We start from the raw sequence: 24,125 nt of genomic DNA, 5'->3' as shown, positions 1-24,125 counted from the left end.
AAAGTTGCTGGAATTCAAATGCATTATCTGAATTTTGAATTTAGAGCATCCAACTATTGATTCCAAGTCACAGCTTGGTCTCCTAATGATGAAAGCACTTGTCCCTTCTTGCTCTGGGAGCTAGACAGGAAAATAATTTCATAGGCTTATTAACAAATTTTAAAAAGGACCGCAATGATTCCAAAAATTCAGATAGGAAACTCAGGCCCAGCGTGATATTTACTGCTGCCTTTTTCTAATATCTGTGTGCAGCTCTTTTGAGAACCACCACTAGGCCTCACTGCTCAAACAGCCAGGGCGTCTGTAGCGCTGGAGTCTGCGGCCCGCCAGCACCGTGTCCTTTCCGTCTCACGGGCGCTCCAAGCCCGAGGCACTGATGTCCGGCTCTCAACAGCCTGCACAGCCCTGGGACACAGAGAAAAAGGCTCACCGGCTACCCTCACTAAGCTTGTCTTCCGTCAGATTCTGAACCGTCTACAACGAAGGCCCCCATCTCATTCTCCCACTTCTACTGGAAGGGGAACCAGAAGGAGACTCCTCGTTCTTGGTCTCCTGCACAATAACGGAGTAGGTAATCTTCTGACCTTGCTCTGCATTGGTAAAAAGAAAACTGATAAAAAGAAATAAAAGTGAAAAATTCCTAAAAATTCCTAGCGCTGGGGAGAACAGCAGGCTGATTTCAAGTCTTATTACACAGGCATATAAAATTAGAGCATCTGGAAAAAAAATACAACCCCCTGGGAACATCTTCACTTTCCACTTCATCTACATTACAGAATTCCACCCTCTGCCTCTCTTCCACCTAGGCCGAGGAAATACGTACAATCATGTCGCTGGGAAGGAGAAATGTAAGATCTCTCGTTACAGGCTAAAAAATGCAGTCACCGCCAGCCCTCTGTCGTCTGCTCTCACAAAGGAGGTCCTCACTGTGACATAGGCTTCTTGTCCACTTTTACCTGGGAAACTTTTCACCTCACACACTTGTCCAACCCAAAGAACCACCACTGACTGGGGCTTACTGAAAATTCAGATTCTGTTGCCCCTTCCAAACTTGATCCGAATTTTCAGGGGGAAGGACCCAGGACTCTGTTTCTTTAGTACGTTGCAGGTAATTTTTATGAGGTAAGTTTGAAGAACGCTGACCTTGGGACTATGCCCATCTTTAAAAAAATTCCATTCCGAGTTTTTCCTTTATGAGTCCCTGAAGAAGTAGTGTATTGATTAAAAGTGCTCTGAGCTGCACACATAAGGATAAAAGCCAGCCCACTGCAGGCTAGCCTTTTGGAGATGCTACATAAGGTATGACAGGAAACTAGCAACTGCTAAGTGTTAAATCTCAGGCTGAGGGTTGGTGGGTCTAAGCCACTATCTTAAGCACGTGAGGTTCCTCTAAATTTCAATGATTTGAGGCATTATCCTGCTCTCTGGGTAGAGGCTGCACAAAGGGACGGTGTAGCCTAGCATGTGCTAATCCAAGAGCTAGACAGGCCAAAATGGTTATGTCTTAAAGTCAAAAGACAATGCAAAATCAGGAGAAAACTTCCGGAGAATGGCATAAAAAGAAACCAAAGGGGATCTGGATGTGTGTGTTTCGTTCACCATGCCAGAGCCCGTGTGGAGCGCAGAACGTGACACATTTAATACATGGAAGGCATTTAATACACGGTTGATGAAGGGAAGACTGAGGGTCAACGAATGAACGGGTATGTGTCAGTGATACAAATAAAAATGACATCACATGACTCAGTAGCATCTATAGGAAAGAGAAAAGTTATTTTTTAAAAATTTCGATCAATTACCTGGTAGAAAACCTTTACCGGCCTTTTGACCTAAGTAAATGACACTGAATTTATTTTCAAAACAGGAGAGGCCCACAGAAGCACAAAGGTAAAGAGAGGAAGAAAGAGAAGGGAACGAAAGCTGCGAAGGGGGTGCTTCGGGAATACCAAGATCTGAGAGCAGTAGCCCCCGGGCACGGCAGCACCCAGCACCCGGACAAGGCTCGTCCCTGGGGCAGGCCGGGCGCCGGAAACCACGGACAGCACACGAGTGACAGATCCACCAGAACCACGACAGGACAAGGAGGGCGAGGAGAACTCAGGTAGGGGGAAGGCAGAGAGGCAGGGAGACAGAATGAAGAAGAGCGGAGGGAGCGTGCAATGCGTCATGCAGGGACCTCGGTGGGGGCGAGTGGGCACCAGGCAACACTCAGTGAGCACACAGGACGGGTGAAGGCGAGACACACCCCAGTCACAGAAACAAACCGCTTACCCTCCGCTTTAGTGGAAGTACCGTCTTTAAGCAAATTAAAAAACAAGGGAGGGGATAACAGGGAACAGTTAGTAACATTAAAAAAAAAAAAATTAAAAAGCAGAATGTTATTAGCTACTAAAAAAGCAGAAGTACAATTTAAAATAAAATCAAAAAAGAAACAAGTTCAACAGCAAAGCAGATTCTGAAGCAAGTACGTGTGCCTCCGATTAAAATTGGCTTAGTAGAATGTTGCTTTTGCTTTTGGAAAACAAGCTAAAAAATGTCAACCCAGGGTAGCGCCTCAGTTGATACACTGTTGGGCTTTTGTTTTAGCCAACCCTCATCCTCTCAGAGTTTCTTTTTCTTAGAACCAAGTACCAGCAGAATACGGGGGGGAGGGGGAAACCAAAAGCTAAAGTACTGAAGAGTCCCCCAAAGAACAGAGGCAGAGAGGAAGCTGAGAGAAGCTAGCTCTAGCAATGACGCCTACCCAACTACACGGTGAGCAGCAGAAGCTGTACAGCAGGGTACCTGAGTCATGGCCTACGGACTCCATATCTTCCCTCATGTGTCTGGACTCTAGAAGTTCGGAAAAGGATCGTCAGCTTTAATGCTACACTTATGCACGGATATAATGTGCCGACCTAAGTAGTCATCGTTAACAATTTCTCAGTAGGATTATGCTCAACTTCCCAGGTTTTTTGCTGTGTTGTGGTTTTGGACACGAAGCAAGTGGAGGCAGGGTTCTCGGAAATGCTGAGAGAGTGGGAATATTCCGGTCCTGTTACCTGAAGAGCTAATGCTGGGCTGAAAATGTATCCTCAGTTGCTTGTAAAAGGTCCATTTGTATCGTCAGACCGAAAGACCTGGGTGCTTTTGCTAGCACTGAGGGAAGTCTACATGGTCCATATTAAAATATCCAAGGTATGCACAGAAAAAACAAAGACTACAGAGTCCTCTAAAAGACAGTTTTTACTCAAGTTCTCAAGCAGCGAAACAAACACTAACTACAGATACTCAAGGTGGATCAAATGTATTGAAACACGGGTACATATTTAAAAACGGAACTCAAATGAACAGAGCTACCCCACCCTGGGAGAGAGCTGTTCTGACGTCCCCCTTACTGGATGACTACGTACCAACCTAATGTCATAAACACTCCAATGTAATGTTACAGTAGTGAAGCGATGGGAAGGGAGAGCACTTACTGGGCTTCTTCCCAATCAAAAGTACCCGTGTTTGAGGGGTTTGCCAAGAGAAACAAGACCGACCTTACAAACATTCCAGAACACACTCCTTTCACGTTCTCACGTGCTTAGCACAATCCGTTTTTTTCACCTTACGGGGTAATCGCTTACAAAGGACTTTTATTAAATTATTTAATTTATCCCTCTCGTGTGTCTGAGCTGGGTGACAATCTCCACAACTAATTAGGTAGAGAAACCAGAGGCAGAGACTGCATGGCCTGTTCAAGGTCAGCAAGCTAATAAACGGCAGCCCAGTAATCTCCCCTTGGCGCTCTAGCCTGTGACTCTGTGCTCGGAACACCTTGAGAACGTCAGTTTTGGAACAGACTCTGGAATCGGTTTGTGAACCAATTCAGTCTCAATGTTTCATGAAATTTTAATTGTACGCGTCCAGTCTCCACCAGAGTCCCCAGGTTCTGGCTTGAATGACTTTGCTCTAACAAAAATAAGATGAAGTCAACTATCAGCCCTACACACAGGTGTTCATTTGCTGAAAAAACTGAGAAGCTGACCTACCATTCTGCCAGATATAAGTTTTTTTCACAATGTTTCAAAAAGTCCTTTGGGCTATTGTTAAGAGTAGGTACAGTCTCCTCCTGGCACTCTTCTGAGGAATATGGTTATGCTGGCCAGTAAGTCCACCACATCTCTCTAGAGATGCCCCTTGCTCTCGCCCCCAATCCTGCACCTCGGCCACTCCGGTCAGATCCCCGAACTGGGAAATACCGAATCACAGTGACTGTCTTCAGCAAATCCCTCAGGAAACCGTTCTGGCTCTGCCCCACCCACGTCATGAGGCAATGTGGGAGGTGACAAGGCGCTGGCTGGGCTGCCACGAAGGGGAAAGTGAAGCTGAGGGGTGGCTCTGTGTGACGCACCACGTGAGCACCTAGGTACTTACTCGTCCAGAGAAAGGGAACACTCAACAAAGGGTGGCTGGTAACCAGCAGGAAATGCACAGAGCTACTTATACTTAAAAATCAGGCCTGCAACAGTGAGAATTTCCTCAATGACGGTGTTTTGCAATTTGCTAAGCAAATCTGAGCAGGGCTAAGTGTCATCTCAAACAGCAAAACCGGGGGAAAGGCGGTGGGGGTCTGGTTACCTAAGGATGCGTAGGACCCCGGAGGCAAGGCCGCTGCAGAGCTGAAAGGCGTAGCACCCGAGGCCGATGAGACCTTGGACTTGGCACTGGCTGCTGCGTTCACGTCAATATCGCTTCGAGACCGTTGGAGGGACCCGGTCGTTGACACGGATTTGGTGCTGACCGTAGAAGCTTGAGTGGGGAAGGAGGAAACATCAGTAAGGACCACATGAGAACTGTAAACACACATCGTCACAACTTGTTTGGCTTTTCCTATCAAATTTTAAGGAAGGCTGGAGTGCGTGCACACTGACCACAGTTTCTCCTGGTCACCGAAGACAGAATTCAGCCACCGCTGAAGAACCACAAGCACACACACCCATTACACTTATTTTCTTGTGATCAACTATAAACCCCAAAGAAATGGACCCTATCTCTGGGTAATGTGAGAAGTGAGACCACGAAGAAGTGCCCACACGTGGACAGTTCCCGCACGCTGTGGCCTAGGTGTGCACTCTCAGACACCCTCCCGCTCCCGGGGAACATTCCACTCTCCCACCTCGAACAGCCGCTATCCCACTGCTGTTGCTCAAAGCTTCACCCATTGTCCCTAGTCTCCTGTCAAGTGACCAGGGCAAAGCAGCAGCACTATTTGGGGAGGGATCCACATGCTGGAGGGAGGTGGGAGAGGAAAGGTCACAGGGCTCCACTTCCACCTGCCCAAGGCATCCTCAGCGTGGGTTCCTCACAGCCCTCAGCCCCTGGGACAGCGGGGCTCTACTCAGTCCAGCAGGAGCGCCGCGAGAGTGCCCTCTGCAAACCTGAGGGGCACCTGCAAGCAGGTCACCGGCTTCCAGCAACCAAGCAGCCTCTGGGAGCCGCACAGAAACAGGCCTCCCGGAGACCACCTTCTCCACGGCCGTCAGTCTTACCTCTAGAGGTGGTGCTCCCGGTAGGACTTCTTTTGGCAGAGAGTGGCCGACTGAAAAGTATACACGCATTTATTATTATCCAATGAGCACTCCATCTGTGTTCACACAAGTACAGTCTACAACAGGAGACTAGGAGGATGAAGGAATCATTGCAGACTTTTCAGGATTTCTCAGGTAACTGGGACCACAATCTTATCAATCCCCAATTTTGAACAAAGCTTTAGCATTATAGACTGGACTATCTTCCAGACATACAGAGAGAAGTCGTGGCTAGAGACAGAAGTTAGAAACACAGCGTGAGGACGGTAATACATTCACTCCCAAGTGCCGAACGCCCTCCCTTTCCAGACTTGTCTCCAAGTGAACATTCACATTCTCTTAGAAGACCCTTTCAAGAATTCACTTATTCGACTCCAAAACCGCATTCTGGGACTGCCAGATAAATTTCACTAAACACGGCTATGGCAGAGACCGAGGCGCCCTACTCCTTACCGTTCCCTCGGTATCTTACGTAGCAGAACCTGTCTGAAGTAAGGGGAGATTAGCACAGGCACGTATATGTAAAAACACAGCTGGCATTTGTGTTCTCATGTAGCAAACCTTTAAACCTAAAAGCTCACACTAACGAGAAGCACGGCTGAAGTGCTTACTTTAGACTCTCTTGAGAGCTTGAGGACGAGCGGTCGGACTGCGGCAGAGACACGATGCTGTCCGAGTTCTTCAGGTGGGACTGCAGGGCTTTCTGGTAGGAGGACTCCAAGGTGTGGTACAAATGCTCTGCTTCTCTGCTGAAGTGACTGTGGAAACCCCAGTAGCACCTAGGGAAGACACGCAGCGTGCCGCACAGTCAGGATCACGTGGGGCTTGCGCCCAGCTCTGCAGCCCACCACGCGACACGGTCAAGGACTAGAATCCTCGGGTCGCTGCTACCAGGAGCGACACAGGACCAGGAAGGGAGAGTGAACAAAGGGGGCCGGGTACGGATCCTGCCCACACCACTCACTGGCTCTTCTGACACTGGACAAGTTACCTGACTTCTCTGAATCGAGTCTCATTTACAAAATGCAAACTAAAGGGCTGAACCTTAGAGAAAATGGAGCTGAAACACCCAGAACTAGACCCAGAACATGGAGGGCACTCATCGGTGGCAGCTTTTCCACACGCCGCTCGACACTCATTGACTGGAGGTGTTTACAGTTGCCTTAGATGACGTACAACAGGGAGGCGCAGAGATGCCCGCAGCTACTTGAAATCTGTATCGCAGTGTGACTAAAGAACCAGAAAAAACCAGGGAGGGAGTATACATGCCAGGATAAAAGCGCCGAAGCGGGTGACTAACAAATCCATTCCTAACAGTTGTGAGCAACTATTAACGAGGGCCCTTATTCTGGCAAGAACTACCCAAGCTGAGATTATGGTAAGCGCTTCAGTGATGCCAGGAGGTCCTCCAAAACCTCAGAAACCAGGAGAATGGAACGTGACTGAGGGAGCAGTCACGGAGCAACACAGACTTGAGGAGGATGTACGAGTGCAGCTAAATAGAACAGTAACGTTCCAGGTGAGGAATAACAGACTGCCTGTGTCAAGGAGGAGAGCCGGGCACTGTGAAGGCACAGAGAAAACTCCACGGGTGCAAAATTCACAGCACTCACCTACACACTGCCCGAGACAGAGGAAGTCTCGGCATCTGGCCCGTGGGTCACAAGGACACGATTCTGCCCAGGGGAGCACGGAATGCACGGCCACAGCCACAGGACGGGAGCGTTACCAGCCCTAATGGCAAAACTGCCTCGATCGTGGGATGGTGAGTGTGCGTCCCCACTGCGTCCCATCACCCGCCTGCCCCTCACCACGCTCACACTTCCAGAGCAGCCACCTGACACCTGCAAAGATGCCCTCTCAGGTGAAGGGTCCCAGGGCCCATAATTTTTCAAGGGAAATCAAAAGGTCCCTGGGGATTATGACCTGGCTTTTAACAGAGCCTAGTGAGTAAGTCTGTGCATGCAAACAAGTGCTTTGCAGATTCATGTAATAATTTCTCATAAATTTAAAAAGGAGCATTTTATTGTGTGCCTCAGTCCTGTTTATACTCAAATAATATCACTCAGTCTCTTAGGTGTGGGCACCGAGCAACCTTCTAAGCACAAAAATAGAGAAATATTGTGAAAAGGCTTTTGGGGTCATATTTAACAGTCATGAATAACAAAATATTATTCATGTAACTTAACAAATGTTTTTTTTAAGTTTTTATTTATTTATTTTGAGAGGGAGAGCACTAGCAGAGGAGAGACAGAAAGAGACGAAGGGAGAGGATCCTAAGTAGGCTCCGGGATATCAGTGCAGAGTCTGACGTGGGGCTCGATCTCACAAACTGTGAGATTATGACCTGAGCCAAAATTAAGAGTCAGACTCTTAAACAACTGAGCAACCCAGGCGCCCCATTTAACGAATTTTTAGTAAGGCAATCTAGGGGCTCCTGGGTGGCTCAGCCGGTTAAGCATCTGACTTTGGTTCAGGTCATGATCCCAAAGTTCACGGGTTGGAGCCCCACGTCAGTCTCGGTGCCGACAGCTCAGAGCCTGGAGCCTGCTTCGGATTCTGTGTCTACCTCTCTCTGCACCACACCACCCCTCAGCTTGTGCTGTGTCTGTCTCTCTCTCAAAAATACATAAAAATTTTGGGGCGCCTGGGTGGCGCAGTCGGTTAAGCGTCCGACTTCAGCCAGGTCACAATCTCGTGGTCCGTGAGTTTGAGCCCCACGTCAGGCTCTGGGCTGATGGCTCAGAGCCTGGAGCCTGTTTCCGATTCTGTGTCTCCCTCTCTCTCTGCCCCTCCCCCGTTCATGCTCTGTCTCTCTCTGTCCCAAAAATAAATAAACGTTGAAAAAAAAAATTAAAAAAAAAAATACATAAAAATTTTTTAAAAAATAAGGCAATCTAAACAACACATCTGAAACATAAAAATAGTGAATTAAAAACAAATGGTATACAACAAACACTTACTTTCTGGCTTCTATCCTTGCTTCGGAATCGGCATCGTGTATTCCCTTCTTTATTGTTTCGGCTAATACTGATATGTGTCTAGAAATTTAGGAGAGAAAGCAGTGATCGTCATTAACATGTGGTTTTATGCAGATGAAATCAGGTGTGAAAATTACAAAATGGCATCGTGGCTTTGTGCCCAGTTAGCCAACTATCACGCAGAGTAGAAAATCCAAGCACTCCCTTCTCAGCAGCTCTAACCTCTACCTCTGTCCCGGTCCCCCCACCTCCACCCTCCACCAGCTGCCCCTGTCTACCTACCCTGTGGGCGAGTTTGTTAAACAATGGCTGACTTTTTTCACGCCACACTTATTTAGCTCCATCTTTTATGAACCCAACCAGTAAAAGACTCTACTTTTCCACGGTCAGAACTAGTTTCTACGGAAATCATGAGGTAATAATAACCTTAATATGAGGAGGCTACACGCATCACATTTCTATAAACACAATGTATTCTTCAAGTTCCACTGTGTAAAATGAAATAATTTTATAAAATCATGCAACAATGTTATAAATAGGTATTTTCTTTAGTTACATTCTGCCCTAGCAGAGAAGAAATTAGTAAAGTATCTCTTTGAATGTCTCACAGCTTTTTAAGAAAAGAAAAAAAGGCTGGAATGAATTAGTCTCCTAGAACAAAAGAGTAGTTACCAATCTGCCTCATGCCTCATTCATTCAGTAAGTATTTGGCGAGTGTCTGCTAAGTGGTGGGTACTAAGCAAGGAGGGGAATGAACAAATACACAAGGCCAGATCTGAGTTCTTCACACGTGACTGTTCTACTCACAGGTCCTCACATCAGATCTCTCATTCTGATTTCTACCTCTCAATTCTAGAACTATCACTGCCTATCAAGAGATTAAAGAACAAGAAAGTACTGAAAAAAATGTGTGACTATCCTCTAGATTCAAGAACTTTGCAGATGAAATTTTACCTCTGGGAGGGATGGCTTTGTTTCCTCTCTGACCCCTGCAGTACAGAATGGGACTCCCGTTAAGTACTCACTTCATTAAAATTCCACTAGTAAAATGATTAGTATGCTGTAAGCTTCTTGACAAACTAAGTAACATGAAAACATGGGTGGCAAAACATCATCATCTATTCTCTCCAAATGTAATGCAGAAAGAGTAACAGGCACCTGAAATTCAAAGGAACTAAAAATGGGAAAGAATGAATCTTAAAATTAAGAGACCTGCTTCTTAAGAATTCTGCCATAATCCTACCTTTTATCTTCATGATGTGAAACTTACCACACATCAACCTGAATAAAGAGAAAACTGCTAAGTGTCTGATACAGGGGGATCAAAAAGAAAACCTTCAGATGAGTGGAACTCCTTTAAGGACCTAAGAGTTACACCTGGCCTACAAAGAGCAGCTTGCAACATTTACTTGGTTGGAACGGACACGAATGTCAGGCAGCTGGCTGAGAGCCAATAAGGAGTTAATTGTGGCTGACTTCTCGGGAAGATGGCAGAGTAGAGGACCCCAAGATCACCTCGTCCCACAGATGTAACTAGGTAACACCCACATCTGTGGAAATAACCCAGAAAACCACCTGTAGATTGGCAGACAGACTCTCCACAGCTACGTGTAGAGAGGAGGCCACCCTGAAGAGGGCAGGAAGGGCACAGATGTGGTAGGAGCTAAACGAGCTCACCGGCTTTCTCCAAGAGGGAGAGACACTCAAGATGCACGCGAGGGAGGGGACCAAACCCTGACACCACGCACCCCAGGCACGAGAACCCACATGAAAACCAGAGGAGCACAATTTCTTGAGTTCTTACAATCATGGGGTTACCACCTGAAACTTTAAAAATCAGCAGGAGGTAAACAGGAAACTGAGGCACCACCCTTAACGAGTACAGCAGCCCCTCAGAGATACAGCACAGAAGCAACACTTTGAAAAATGCCTGGGGTATACAAGAGGGACGTTTCTTTACTAATCTCTAAGCATGTGCTGGGGGGCAGGAATCCTTAGGCACAAAGGAGCTAGTGGGTCCCCTGCCTAGACACACCAACACTTGCGGGAACCAGCTCAGCGCCAACACGTCCCACCCAGCTTGCTCACAGCATGTCTGCCTTCTCCTGTGGACACACCCTGTCCAGCCAAGCCTTTGGTTCCAGGTCTCTCCCCACAGCAAACCTATGCAAAACTTGTACCATAAGTCAGGCAGGAGGAAAGCAGCCCCGACAGGGATCAGCACCTCTGCAACGTGACTCCTGTCCTCGGGAAGGAGGGGAAGAAGGAAGATAAGCACACACCCAGCCAGACTGCGGCCCCAGCAGTGGGCTGGAGTCAGCTGGTCTAATGAACCCGCTAATGAAAGCTTCTCATGGGAGAACACAAGGAAAGTGCCCGGCAGCTCGGTACCACCACCTCTCTGGCAAATGCCCAGTCCGACGTGACTCAAGCCCAGGTGGCCCTGGACCGGCCCATTAACAACACAGCAATCAAATGCTGCCCACAACAGGCAGAGAGCCAATGCAGACGACTGGACTGAAAGGAAAAGCGGCTCAGCCCCAAGAGCAGGGCACACACAACACACATGGAGACACCCTTGAAGTGCCAGGTTCTGGTGAACTGGGGACACGGCACTGCAGGGCACTACGGGACCTCTTCCTCATAAGGCCACTACCTTCAAAAGCAGAAGATGCAGCTGACTTCCCTAACACAAAGAAACAGACACAGAGTTAGACAAAATGAGGAGAGAAAGGACTATGTCCCCAGTGTAAGAACAAGACAAAATCACAGCAAGAGACGTAAGCACAATGGAGGTAAGTAATCTGCCTAATAGAGAATTTAAAGTAATGGTCATAAAGATACTCACTGGACTTGAGAAAAGAGTGGAGGAAGTCAGTGAGACCATTAACAAAGAGAGAGAAAACAGTAAAAAGAACCCATCAGAGACGAAGAGCTCAAAAAACTGAATTAAAAAATACACCACAGGGAATAAATAGTAGAATAGATGGAGCAGAAGAATGAATCAGCAACTGGGGACAGAATAATGGGAAGCAATCAAGCTGAAAAGGAGACAGGAAAAAAATGAAAAGACTTAGGGCACCATCAAGCATAGTAACATTTGCATTATAGGGAATCCCAGAGGAGAAAAGAGAGACAAGGGGTTAGAAAATTTATTTGAAGAAATAATAGCTGAAAATTGCCCAAATCTGGGGAAGAAAACAGAAATCTACATACAGGAGGTATCAAGAGCCCCCAATAAAATAACATAAGGAGGTTCACATCAAGACACAGTAATTAAAAAGTCAAAAAGAAGTGATAAAGAGTGTATTTTAGAAGTAGCAAGATAAAAGAAAAGTTACATACAAGGGAGACTCCTTAAGGCTATCTGTTGATTTTTCAGCAGAAACTTGGCAAGCCAAAAGGGAGTGGCATGATATATTCAAAGTGCTGACAGAAAAAATTCTTCAGCCAAGAATACTCTCTCTCTTCTTTTCTCTTCTTAATGATAGCCTTGCTGCATAAAGAGTTTCCCAGACAAACAAAAGTTAAAGGAATTCATAACCCCTAAACCAGTGAACTCTTTGAATGGAAAGGAAAGACCATAAGCAGGAGCAAGAAAAGTAGGAAGCACAAAAGCAGTAAAATTAATTGCATCTATAAAAATCCATCAAGTGATTCACAAAATTAAAGGATATAACGTATAACACCACATACCTAAAGCGTGGAGAGAGAGTAGAGACTTAAAAACTTAAGCAATCAGCAACTCTAGACTGCTATATGCATAAAATGTTATCTACAAACCTAATGGTAACCACAAATCAAAAACTAGTAATACGTACACAAACAATAAAGATAAAGGAAGCCAAGTATATTACTAAAGAAAATCAGCAAACTGTGAGAAGAGAGCAACAAAAAAAAGGAACAGAGAATCAGTACATAAACAACACTAAAATAAGTAACAAAATGGCAATAAATACATACCTATCAATAATTACAAATATTTATACACCAAACAGGGGTATCAACAAAATACCCAATACATAAAGCAGGAAATAAGAAACATAAGGGAAGTAATCAATAGTAATACAATTGTAAAGGACTTTAACAACCCATTTATATCAACGGACAGACCATCCAAACAGAAAATCAACAAGGAAACAGTGGCTTTAAATGGCTCATTGGATCAGATGGATCTAACGTATATATTCAGAACATTCCATCCTAAAACAGCAGAATACACATTCTCTTCAAGTGCACACAGAACATTCTCCAGAGTATATCACACAGTAGGCCACAAAACAAGTCTTGACAAGTTGTAAAAGATCCAGGTTATACAATGCATCTTTTCCAACCTGGTTTCTATGAAACCAGAAACCAACCACAAGAAGACCCAGGAAAGAGTACAAATACATGGAAGTTAAAGAATATGCTCCTAAACAATGAATGGGTCAACCAAGAAATCAAAGAGGAAATAAAAAAATACATGGAGACAAGTTAAGATGAAAACACCACAGTTCAAAATCTTTAGGATGCAGTAAAAGCTATTCTAAGAGGGAAGTTTATACCAATGCAGGTCTACCTCAAGAAGCAAGAAAAATCTAAAATAATCAACCTAACCTTACACCTAAAGGAGCTAGAAAAGCAAACAAAATCCAGAACTAGTTGAAGGATGGACATAATAAAGATTAGAGCAGAAACAAACAAAATAAAAACTAAAAAAACAACAGATCACTAAAACCAGGAGCTAGTACTCTGAAAAGATCAACAAAACTGATCAACCTTTAGCTTGCCTCATCAAAAGAAAAAGAGGACCCAAATAAACAAAACCAGAAACAAAAGAAGAAAAATAATAACTGACACCACAGAAATACAAAAGATTATGAGAATATTATGAAAAATTACATGCCAACAAATTCGGCAACCTAGAAAAAACAGATATATTCCTACAAATATATAACTCCCCAAAACTAAAGCAAGAAGAAATAGGAAATTTGAATACACTGATTATCAGCAATGAAACTGAATCAGTAAACCAAAAACTCCCAAGAAACCAAAGTCCAGAGAAACCACACAGCTTCATAGGTGGATTCTACAAAACATTTAAATTAGAGTTAATACCCATTCTTCTCAAACTATTCTAAAAAACAGAAGAGGAAGGAAAGCTTCCAAACTCATTGTATGAAGCCAGCGTTACCCGGATATCAAAACCAAATAAAGACTACAAAAAAAGAGAACTACAGGCCAATACTCTGATGAACACAGATAAAAAAAATCCTCAACAAAATATCAGCAAATTTAATTCAACAATATATTAAAAAAATCATTCACCACGATTCCTAGGATGCAAGGGTGTGTGGTTCAATATTCACAAATCAATGAATGTGATACATCACATCAACAAGAGAAAGGATAAAAAGCCATGTGATCATTTCAATGGATCCAGAAAAAAGCATTTGACAAAGTACAACATCCAGTCATGATAAAAGATATACAATGGAATATTATTACTCAGCCATAAAGAATGAGATTTTGCCATATGTGACAACGTGGACGGATCTAGATCTAGATATCCAGTGGGTATAATAATGCTAAGTGAAATTAAGTCAGTCACAGAAAGACAAACACCATATGATTTCACTCAGATGTGAAATTTAAGAAACAAAACAAAGAAGGGACAAACTAAAAAATAGACTTTTTAAAAAAAAATTTTTTTAATTTTTAACATTTATTTAAGAGACAGAGAGAGACAGAGCATGAACAGGGGAGGGGCAGAGAGAGAGGGAGACACAGAATCTGAAACAGGCTCTGGGCTCTGAGCTGTCAGCACAGAGCCTGACGCGGGGCTTGAACTCACGGACCGTGAGATCATGACTTGAGCTGAAGTCGGACGCTTAACCGACCGAGCCACCCAGGCGCCCCTAAAAAAATTTTTTAAGTTTATTTATTTTTGAGAGCAACAGAGACAACACGAGTGGGGGAAAGGCAGAGAGAGAAGGGAGAGACAGTGAGAGTGAGAGTGAGAGTGAGAGTGAGAGTGAGAGTGAGAGAGAGAGAGAGAGAGAGAGAGAGAGAGAATCCCAAGCAGGCTGTGCGCTGCCAGCTGGATGTGGGGCTCGAACTCACGAAACCATGAGATCATGACCTGAACCGAAACCAAGAGTCAGATGCCTAACCGACTGAGCCACCCAGACACCCCTAAAGAACAGACTCTTTAACTAGAGAGAACAAATTGATGGTTGTCAGAGGGGAGGTGGATGGGGAGATGGGGGAAATAGATGAAGGGGATTAAGAGGACACTTATCATGAGCACTGAATAACGTATAGAATCACTGAATCACTATGTTGCACACCTGAAACTAATGTAACAGTATGTTACCTACACAGGAATTAAAAAATAATTAAAAAAAAAAGTTAATTGTGGCTTTGTAGTTGGTATGGTGCACACTGGTCCACATCTCTAGGCACACAATATTGTAATCAATCAAATTCACTAAAAGTTTCTGCCAATATTAAGTGCCTCGCATCAGTAGAAATAACAAATGTAGCCATGCAAACAAATGCTTAGATTCCTTTGATTCCTACAAAAAAGCAGGTTGGACCACTTGTTGAGACATTAAATCTCAAGATTCAATTCAGAGGGGAAAAAACAGCCAAAGAAATGCTTACCGTTCCAGTGAATGTGTCTGCCATTCTTGTAAAAGTAAATCTAAAAATTCAAAACAGCGCCTAAAGATTGTAAAGAAAAAAATATGTAATTTGGTTATTTTTATGTTAGGGAAAATAAAAGCTTTTTTTCTTCCCATGCTACTTTTTAGAACTGGCAAATTCCTTCTAATTAATAGGCTTCAAAAAATGGAACATCGAGTTGGAATCAACAGTGACTGAAAACCTAAGCAAGTAAAAGTAATCAAGCATCAATGGGGATCAGAAAGTAAATACACAAGACACAGAAGAGACAGGATACAAAAGTTCCCCTCAAATCAGGAACCGCAGCCTTGTGGCAACATTACCAAAAGGGCCTATCACTGTCATTTGTTTTTATACCACCTCAAATAATATGTTAATATAAGATGTACAAGTGCAAAAAAAAAAAAAATCAACGTACATTATTACAGAACCAGGCGATTGCTCCTTGCATTAATTTCACAGAATGCCTTGTACAAAAGAAAAAAAAAGTAAAAAATACCCTGAAAAACAAAGTGCTTTCCAAATTTTCCTAAGAAGATCCTAGGTAGTGCTTAAAATGGATTTTTCCCTAATCTACTCATCTATTTTCCTCTCTTTAATCTTTCAACATCCCTTCTTGTAAAGCCTTTTCACCTTTGTAATCTTTCTTGGTCTGATTTGTGCACGAAAACAACTCTGGTCTCATCTCCTTTGGATTACATCACTGCTTTGGGTCCTACCTCTTTAGAACTTGTCAAAAGCCCAGGGTCTTTATCTCCGTGGGGGTAAATCTTAGTAGTCTTAGGAACTCATTGAAGGAAACGAGTAAGAGGGTAATTTTTCTCTAATGACCAGACTGTCGTTCCCATGATCCTCTCAATTCACAACCTCAATAACCCATATAATTAATTACTCAATAAATCTTTAATAAACCTACCCTCGATGTTAGAGATAACAACAGTAACCAAGACATAAACCAGCAAACAAGACAGACAAGGGACAGTTCCCATGTGCCACGAGCACAAGGGGGCTCTTCTTAGAACCACACAGAGCTATTCAACCCAGTCCTGGGGCTGCCAACAGTGTGCGTGTCTGCGCGTGTGTGCATGTTGGTTGTGAAGCAAACTTTCTCCAAGGAAGGACACTTACCCATACCTGCATCCTCTCTCCTCTGTCACTCTCCCCACACTGGCCCCAACCTAGGCCATGTTTATTCTACTTCTCCTCCGTTCTTCATGTCATTTCCTGGTCTGATTTTTCTTGTCTCTCTTTTTTTCTTTAACATGTGTGTATATGTTTATATTTATCTATCTCTTAGTGAATACAGCCATCTTTGGTGCTAATTTTGGTCTTAAATGCATGTTACAACAATCTATTTAATCAAAAATATGACCTTTAAGTTAGGTTTTATTTTCCACTTTTCAGACTAACATACAAAGAAGTATTATCAATGTTGGCATTGTTTAACACATCATTATTTAAACACATCAGGTTAGAACTCGTCTCTTTTCTTTACCAACTCCTACTCATCATTCAAAATGCAACTCAATTTTCAACCTGCCTATCAAGTGTCACTGGAATATACCAGTTGGTTTTAATCACTGCTCTCTGAATTCCTAAATCCACAATACAGGTGTTGTAACTCACTCTTACACTGCTCTGCGTTACTGTTTTTAATCTCCCTATCTAAATGATATAAATTTCTCAAAGGCAGGGAGACTGTACGATCCATTTCTTACAAATTCTACGAAGCTGAGCTAGGTACAGGCTGAGGACCTAACAGAAGGACCTAACCTTTCTGAAGGCAAAGGGACAAGATGGTCCCTATTTACTTCTTTCAGCATTAAGACCCATGGTTCTGACTGATACACACTCTGACTAAATGTAAGAACAGTAATCTGAGTGTGTGACTCAGAAAGTGGTTAAGGGGGAGACACTTCTACTGTCACAGTGAATGTAGGTTACTATCCGTTTAGCAGCAAAGGCCAGAATTGCTCAATTCTGTGGACTGAACAGTGTTCTCCCCAAATTCCTATGTTCCAATGCCCACATGATAATATCTGGAGATGGGGTCTTCAGGAGATCATTAGGTTCATGCGAGTTCATGAGATGGGGGCTCTAATGATTGGGCTGGTGCCCTTCCAAGAAGAAACCCCAGAGAGCATGAGATCTCTCTCCGCCACGTGAAGACACAGCAAGAAGTCGGCCAGCTACAAGTGACCCTCATTAGAACTCAACCATGCTGGCACCCTGATCTCAGACTTCCAGCCTCCAGAACTGTGAGAAAATACACTTCTGCTGTTTAAGCACGCAGTATATGGTATTTTGTTGCCAGTTAATATACTAAACATCCTACAACAAACATCCGTTTCACCTCATCAGAGGACCTTGGCCTTGCACATTCTGAATTTCTCCTGGAAACCTAAAACAATAGTGACAATAACATCAGCAGCAGCAACAAATTCTAACAGCTGGCATCGTTTATTAAGCTTACACTAGATGTCAAACTCCTTTACCCAATGACTGAACCCCCAGAACAGCTCTGCCCCAGGGGTACTCTCGTTCCCAGCGGGTCAGAGGATTAGTCAGTGGGAAGAGGTAATGCTTCAGCTGCAGTCTGCCAGGTTCTGAAGTTCACTACCATCCCTCTCTCCTGCTGACTTCACCCTCTCATCTCTAGAAGGAGATGCTGGACTGCAGGTCAAGGGTAGATTGCATTCCTCAGTGATATACAAGTGAGCCATGCAGTTAGAGATGAAGCTTTTTCAGTGGAAGGTGCCAATTTCTTCCTTCCTGGCTTTACAAAGGTGGATGATTCCCCTCCTCCCTCATGACTTTCACAGAGCTGTTAATAAGATGGCTATGGGGCCGCCTCACGCTTAGCAGGCTCCCCTACTGTGGAAACCCAGCAGGACCAACGTGACATGCCAGAAAAGGAGGGAAATGGCGGGCAGCAAAAGCAAGCTGGGTTCCAAGCTCAGACTGAAGGGCTCTTTCACTGGGCTAGGATCGGACAAAGAACTCCAGGAATGTGGTCAAGAGACTGCTGCCCAGGCCAACCATGAATTTACCCTAGGAAGCTCCTGATACGGTCCACTGAATATCCACTGGTGTCCATGAATCCCTTCAAAATCTACATAAAATATTCTGTGTGTTTACATTTTCTTGGGAAGAGGGGCCACAGATTTTATTAGATTCTCAACAGTCAAGAACCACAGATCCCAGCTAGAAGAGGCCCTACTTCTGGGATGTGATCTATGGCAGCTCATGTGGACACAAGACTAGGCAGGGACTTGGGAACAAAGGGCTAGCTAGCTACAGTATCTCCTGGATAGTTGGTCTCTCTCTTGGTTGGGATTCAGAATCTCAGAAATCACTGTCAGAAGACAGAGACAACATATACCTCCTCCTACCCATGTCAATAGTAAAGAACTACCGTTAATTTTTATAGTGTTTTTTTTTTCCTTGTGTGCAATTACCACTTTCATTCAGAGAAGGGGTATACCAACAATTTAAGTAGAGGGACTATCTTAGAAAAAATGTACAGGCCATCTTCTACCCCACTCTCTCCAGAGCCCCCTTTCATAAACTCACACACAGACACACGTGTTCTCTCTCTCTCTCTCCCTCTCCTCTCTTTCTCACATACACACAAAATAATGGAGGTTGTCCAAATTTCTTTTCCAGACTATTTAGATCATGATCCCTCAATCCAAAGGCATTTACTGCAGTAATCTTAAAATAATTTTAACATCTCAAACATGAACTTGTTTCCATGGATGGAAGTTTGGAACTTATTTTGGTTTTTAAACAATTCAAAAATAATGAGGAAGCTGTTTAAAAATTTACCTTCTAACTGCGACAGACTTAGAGGTACAGTTGCTTGTTATGACAGGTATTAGCCTAGGGATGTGTGTGTGCTGCAGAGAAGAACAGAAACGGAGGTGAACACCTGAAAATACAAAACTAAAAACTAAGACAACCACTTCATTACTAAACTACCTAAAGCACATAAATATTCAGATTAGAATGTCGCTGAGCTTAAAAAGGAAAAAAAATTTCACTGGATATTGCCAAAGGCCATGACAAAATTCACAGAGCCTGAACAGACCAGCCGATGATATGTAAATAAATCTAACAGCAAAACAAATGACTGGTGGGAAGTCTAAATAATCCGGCAGTGGAGATCTAAGTGAGTTCAATAGCGGTCAGCAGAGCAACGTGTTTTGATGCTGTTTCAATGGGAATGTTCAATGATGGCTTTGGGTTTAATATTTCAAGTAGGCAGTGCAAACAGAACTAAAAATAATACAAATAAGTAACCCACAATGATTTAATCAGGAATATTCTGGATAGGTTTTAGCATCACCACGTCCCAGTTTCAAGGGTTGCCTCTGGGGAAAAGGGACTTGAAGGTGGGGAGAAGGTGATGTGGAGAATGTTCATTTTAAGCCTTTGTGAGCTATCAGGTTTTCCTGGGAACGTGTATATAAGTTACTTGGATAATTATTTAAATTTAAATAATGAGTGTTTAGAAACCTGAAAAGAGTATTTTGTTCCTGGGCTTAAACACAAGTAATTAAATAAAAACTTTAGGTGAGTAACAAAGCCACAAACACAAATACCTAAAGTGGAATGACTGGGAGTAAAGAACCAAGTGTAACCCCAGAAGCAGATACAGATATTCAAATATTTAAAGCCAACGATGAGTAAATAATCAACACATGAGTAGGTACACCATATTCATAATTCACATTATGGAGTATTAAAAAAAAAAGACTCCTATAGATAATTAAGGAGGGGGGAGGCTGATTCGTATATACAACATGGTTCCAACTGTACATAATGTTGCTAATGAAAAATGCCTCTAGTACTGCTTATCAACCATCGTTTATTACCACTTGCTTATTCTATGTATGGCCCCAAAATATACTTACCCGAATGATTAACCTAACAGCTACAACACCGGAAGTGGCCATAATTTTGGCACTGTTTGGAATTAAATTAAAGATAGTTGGCATAATGGCTTCAGCTCCATGGTCAAATTTATTTCCCAGAACTGATGACAGATGCCTACAACAAGAAATGAACACTGCACTGTAGCTGTATCCCTTGCAAACAGTGAAACAATATAAACCTCTTAACATTCTGTAAGGCTTTCCTTTAAAGTTATCTAGAGATAAAAGGCAAATGTCTACGGAAGACACTTTAAAAACACTTCCCGTGTGCATGCTGTGGACCTGGCCAAAAGACATTAGCCCATGAGCTCGTTCCTTTCATTTCTTTTAAATAAATCATTTCCAACTAATTAGTCTTAAAACAGCAAAAGACAGGGGCGCCTGGGTGGCTCAGTCAGTTGAGGTCCGGACTTTGACTCAGGTCACGATCACTCGCAGTTCCTGAGTTCGAGCCCCGCATCGGGCTCACTGCCGTCAGTGTGGAGCCTGCTTTGGATCCTCTGTCCACACCCCCCCCCCGATGCCCTCCCCCCACGTGAGCACACTCTCTCTCTCAAAAATAAATATAACGTTAAAAATTTCTTTAAAAAACAGCAAAAGACAAATTGGTCATATACCAATTAAGTGTAGAACTGAGAGAGCTCCCTCACCCTCTTTTCCTTTTGCCCTGTTAAAAACTTTTCACATGTATTATACATGCTTCCATATCTGATCCCAGCCAAAACTGTAGACAGCTGCAGTACCTCCTTGCTGTTGCTGCTTCTTTGACATTCTGACATACTTTTCAACACAGAAGTTCCAGCTGCAAACACTGATACAGTTTTAGCTAGGGTAAAACTTTACTGTCCTATCTGCCTTTGACTTGTAACTTTATAGATACAGTACTCTTCTAGAAACAAACAAAAACTTTGATAATCATGCTATATCCTGCCAGCAAAATCAATGAAAAAGCCAAGAGACAGAAGTTTATATTATTTCTTTTTTCGTATTATTAATAATAATTGTGCTCGCTTCGGCAGCACATATACTAAAATTATTAATAATAATTGCTTCGAGTTTAAAATAGAGGCTTCAGAGCCAAGTCACTGAATAACATCTAAAATCTGTCAAACTTTATGTAATTGGGCAGGAAATATTGTAATACTATAAAAGCACCAACAGAAGAATAAATGGAATAGGTCCTGGAGACTAGTCAGAAGGTACATTAAAGGGACCTGCTGGGCACATTCAACGAACCATCTCTGAAGCGTTGCAGTGAGACTATTTGAGGATGTGTGAGAATCTAAAGCATGGCAGTCCTTACCCCAATGTGATGCAAGCTTCCCGCACTACCTGAGACCGCAGGTCCTTAGCAGATAGTTTAAAGGCTCCGTCCAAAAGACGCAGATGTTGAAAGAAGTTATCGTACTCGGCGGCACCAGCCAAAAGTAAAGATCTGATCTTTTTCAGCTGGTGGAACGGAAAAAATTGAGATACACACAACAATCCTTAAAACAGGATATATAAAACAACTGAAGCCAACAACTGTGAGAAATCAACATCAAAGTTAACTGATCTCAAAAGTTTTCCCAAAAGAATTCAGCCAATTCAGTACCTGCTACCATACTGAACAAATCCACATATCACAAGTAAGAAGTTTTAAATGTAGTATATCTCACAATTCTACAAAATAGATATTTTACTTGTAAACATTTTTGCTCCTCCCCTAAAGCTTACCTTCCCCAATACCTAACTCCAACTGCTATCCGTTAAATGACCCGAAGGAAGAAGCGATCCTACAGTCTTTTATATAGTATCCTCCAGTGTATCATTACTAAAAGGTTAGTCTGAGTTTGAATGGAACGTAGCAGTCATTTCACAGCCTTGCTTCCTGCCCAGCCAAAGCTGTAAAACAGCTTTCCTCAGATAAGATATGTACTGGGAGCACTGTAATGCTCCCCTCACATTTCATTAATCCACTTTTTTAAACAGAGGGAGAGAACTTTCCAACAAGTGATAGGAAGAAAGAAAGGAAGAGACGGACACACCCTGAAAATGCCACTAAGAAAAGCCAACTTACTGGCCAACAGTCACAATTAAATCTGGACTAAGGCAAGAGTGGAGGCTGTCTCCAAACGTTCCACATTACATCTTTTTTAAAAGTACAGGATATACTTAAAGGCACAGGTTGGCCCGTTTTAGAAACAGGAAGAGAAATGAGGTACTCTACTAAAAGGGTAAGTGTAAATATGGTGATTTATATTTAAAACATTTACTACTTAAAATTCATCAGAGCTATACCCCAATTGCATAATTCAGTATTTAGAACATTGAAATAAATCTAATGAAAATGTAATCACATGAAGTCAACGGCTTACAGCATTTACTCTTTGCTCCCAATCATGCTTGTCATCAGATAATATTTCCCTAATCTTGTTTATGGACTCCTCCAGGTCTCGGCTGGAATAAATCTGTAAGCAAAATTAATTTACAACCAATGTAAGAAAATTTACAGAATCAACAAAGGTTAGTTTTTAATTACAGAAAGTCAAGAATACTTAGTAATTTCATTTTTCAGAAGGACTTATGAGATAACCTCCAGATACATCTGTCTTCGAATGAGCTTCCTTCCCATTGGGAATATATACTCACTAGATTTGATGCTCAAGTACAGATAACCATGCTTTGAGCACAGCTTCACCGTAAACTTAACAGATGGTCTCATGTACAGAAGAGAAAGGAGCCGACTGGGGAATTGTCAGTGATGCACAAGGCCTTTATTACTCTTAGTATTATTTAGAACACCACATTTTACACGTAACTTCAACACTCTCTTCAAATCTTCTTTCTCATTTACGCTTACATCTTACTAATAAGGTAGGCAGGGGAATAATCAACCAACAGTGATGCAAGCTTGGAAGGTCAAGGACTTAAGGTAAGGCTGAACCCAAGCTGAGCCTATGGTGCCGGTTATCTGACTTATGGTACTTATGGCAACCAGGCAACAGGTAACAAGTGACTCACGCAGGCAGAGCACCACATTCGATGCAGGCTGAGGACAAGTGTTATTAGCCCCCAGTCAACAACAAAGGACACTGAGGCACAAAGCACTTAAAATGTGCATACTCCAAACGTATAAGTAATCCCTGCTTCGTCTGTTAGGCACTTAAATGAAGCATCAAGGTGGCATAAACTTGAGCTTTTATTAATCTGTTCTTTATAGCTTTTCAGACATCGCAGTCCTTGAAATTTACAAATTTTTCTAGGCATGCTTCTTTGTTCTCACACCTAGTCATTGATTTTCTTTTTCATTTATGTGACCTAAGCCACAAACGTACTACTAGATCAAGCAAGCAACTTCTCTCCAGTCCCTACTGAAAGATCACTTCACTTCTGCTGTGCATTTTAGCAATACAAGGCACCGATGTCCTCTTATCTGCAAGTGCAGACCTGCAGTAGGTCTTAAGAGGTAAAAATACCTCACCTAGAAGGGGGCCTCACATATCATGTATCTGAAAACTAAAATTTGACAAGTAAGCCTACCTGTTTTTAATCAAACTCAAATATTCTCACTCACCTGTACTACAGGTACATCATCAAATGCTTTAATAAAGTCCTCTTCATCAACAGCACCAGCTCCTTCTTTTGCAGCTATAAATAAGATTGATTTTCAAAACGTGAATGGTGTGCACAGGGGTAGTCTGAACACACACAATCCCCATTACATTATGGAAGATTTGTGGCTTTTTTACAAGCCTTAATAAAAATTTAGAGTGTTGTGGAACTGACAAACATTACTAACTCTGAATATACAGATGAAATGTCATGATTCTACAATACTACATACGTTAGTGTAAAGTCACTTAAAGAGACTACGTGTTAAGGAGGACAGTTAGCCTTTAAGCGACATACATCAATTATACTGCAGTCGTATATTAATCTAATAAACAGGTATATAATAGAAAATTTAATCCTTCGGGGAATAAATTAGGTTATGTTATTTT

At 42.8% G+C, this 24,125-nt stretch overlaps 1 protein-coding gene across 32 annotated transcripts in view; it reads right to left on the bottom strand.

The window, feature by feature from the left end:
* Nucleotides 1-24,125, bottom strand: part of CLASP1 (cytoplasmic linker associated protein 1) — a 272,813-nt gene that overhangs the window by 99,261 nt on the left and 149,427 nt on the right. For 16 of the 32 annotated variants that reach the window (XM_019837951.3, XM_019837954.3, XM_019837945.3 and 13 more), the window contains exons 10-21: nt 23,699-23,772; nt 22,500-22,592; nt 21,446-21,591; nt 20,122-20,257; nt 19,034-19,104; nt 15,185-15,244; nt 8,519-8,596; nt 6,167-6,334; nt 5,517-5,566; nt 4,606-4,776; nt 2,785-2,832; nt 2,272-2,295 (exon numbers count right to left, since the gene is read on the bottom strand). In XM_019837951.3, the coding sequence (XP_019693510.1) occupies nt 2,272-2,295; nt 2,785-2,832; nt 4,606-4,776; nt 5,517-5,566; nt 6,167-6,334; nt 8,519-8,596; nt 15,185-15,244; nt 19,034-19,104; nt 20,122-20,257; nt 21,446-21,591; nt 22,500-22,592; nt 23,699-23,772 (1,119 nt within the window). The remainder of the gene's footprint in view (nt 1-2,271; nt 2,296-2,784; nt 2,833-4,605; nt 4,777-5,516; nt 5,567-6,166; nt 6,335-8,518; nt 8,597-15,184; nt 15,245-19,033; nt 19,105-20,121; nt 20,258-21,445; nt 21,592-22,499; nt 22,593-23,698; nt 23,773-24,125) is intronic. The other 16 variants (XM_019837949.3, XM_045033619.1, XM_045033623.1 and 13 more) reach the window with 3 other exon arrangements.

The sequence above is a fragment of the Felis catus genome, chromosome C1 (assembly GCF_018350175.1).
Source record: "Felis catus isolate Fca126 chromosome C1, F.catus_Fca126_mat1.0, whole genome shotgun sequence".
Lineage (NCBI taxonomy): Eukaryota > Metazoa > Chordata > Mammalia > Carnivora > Felidae > Felis > Felis catus.
Note: the sequence above shows the minus strand (reverse complement) of the source record. Positions and strands in the feature narration are given on the sequence as shown.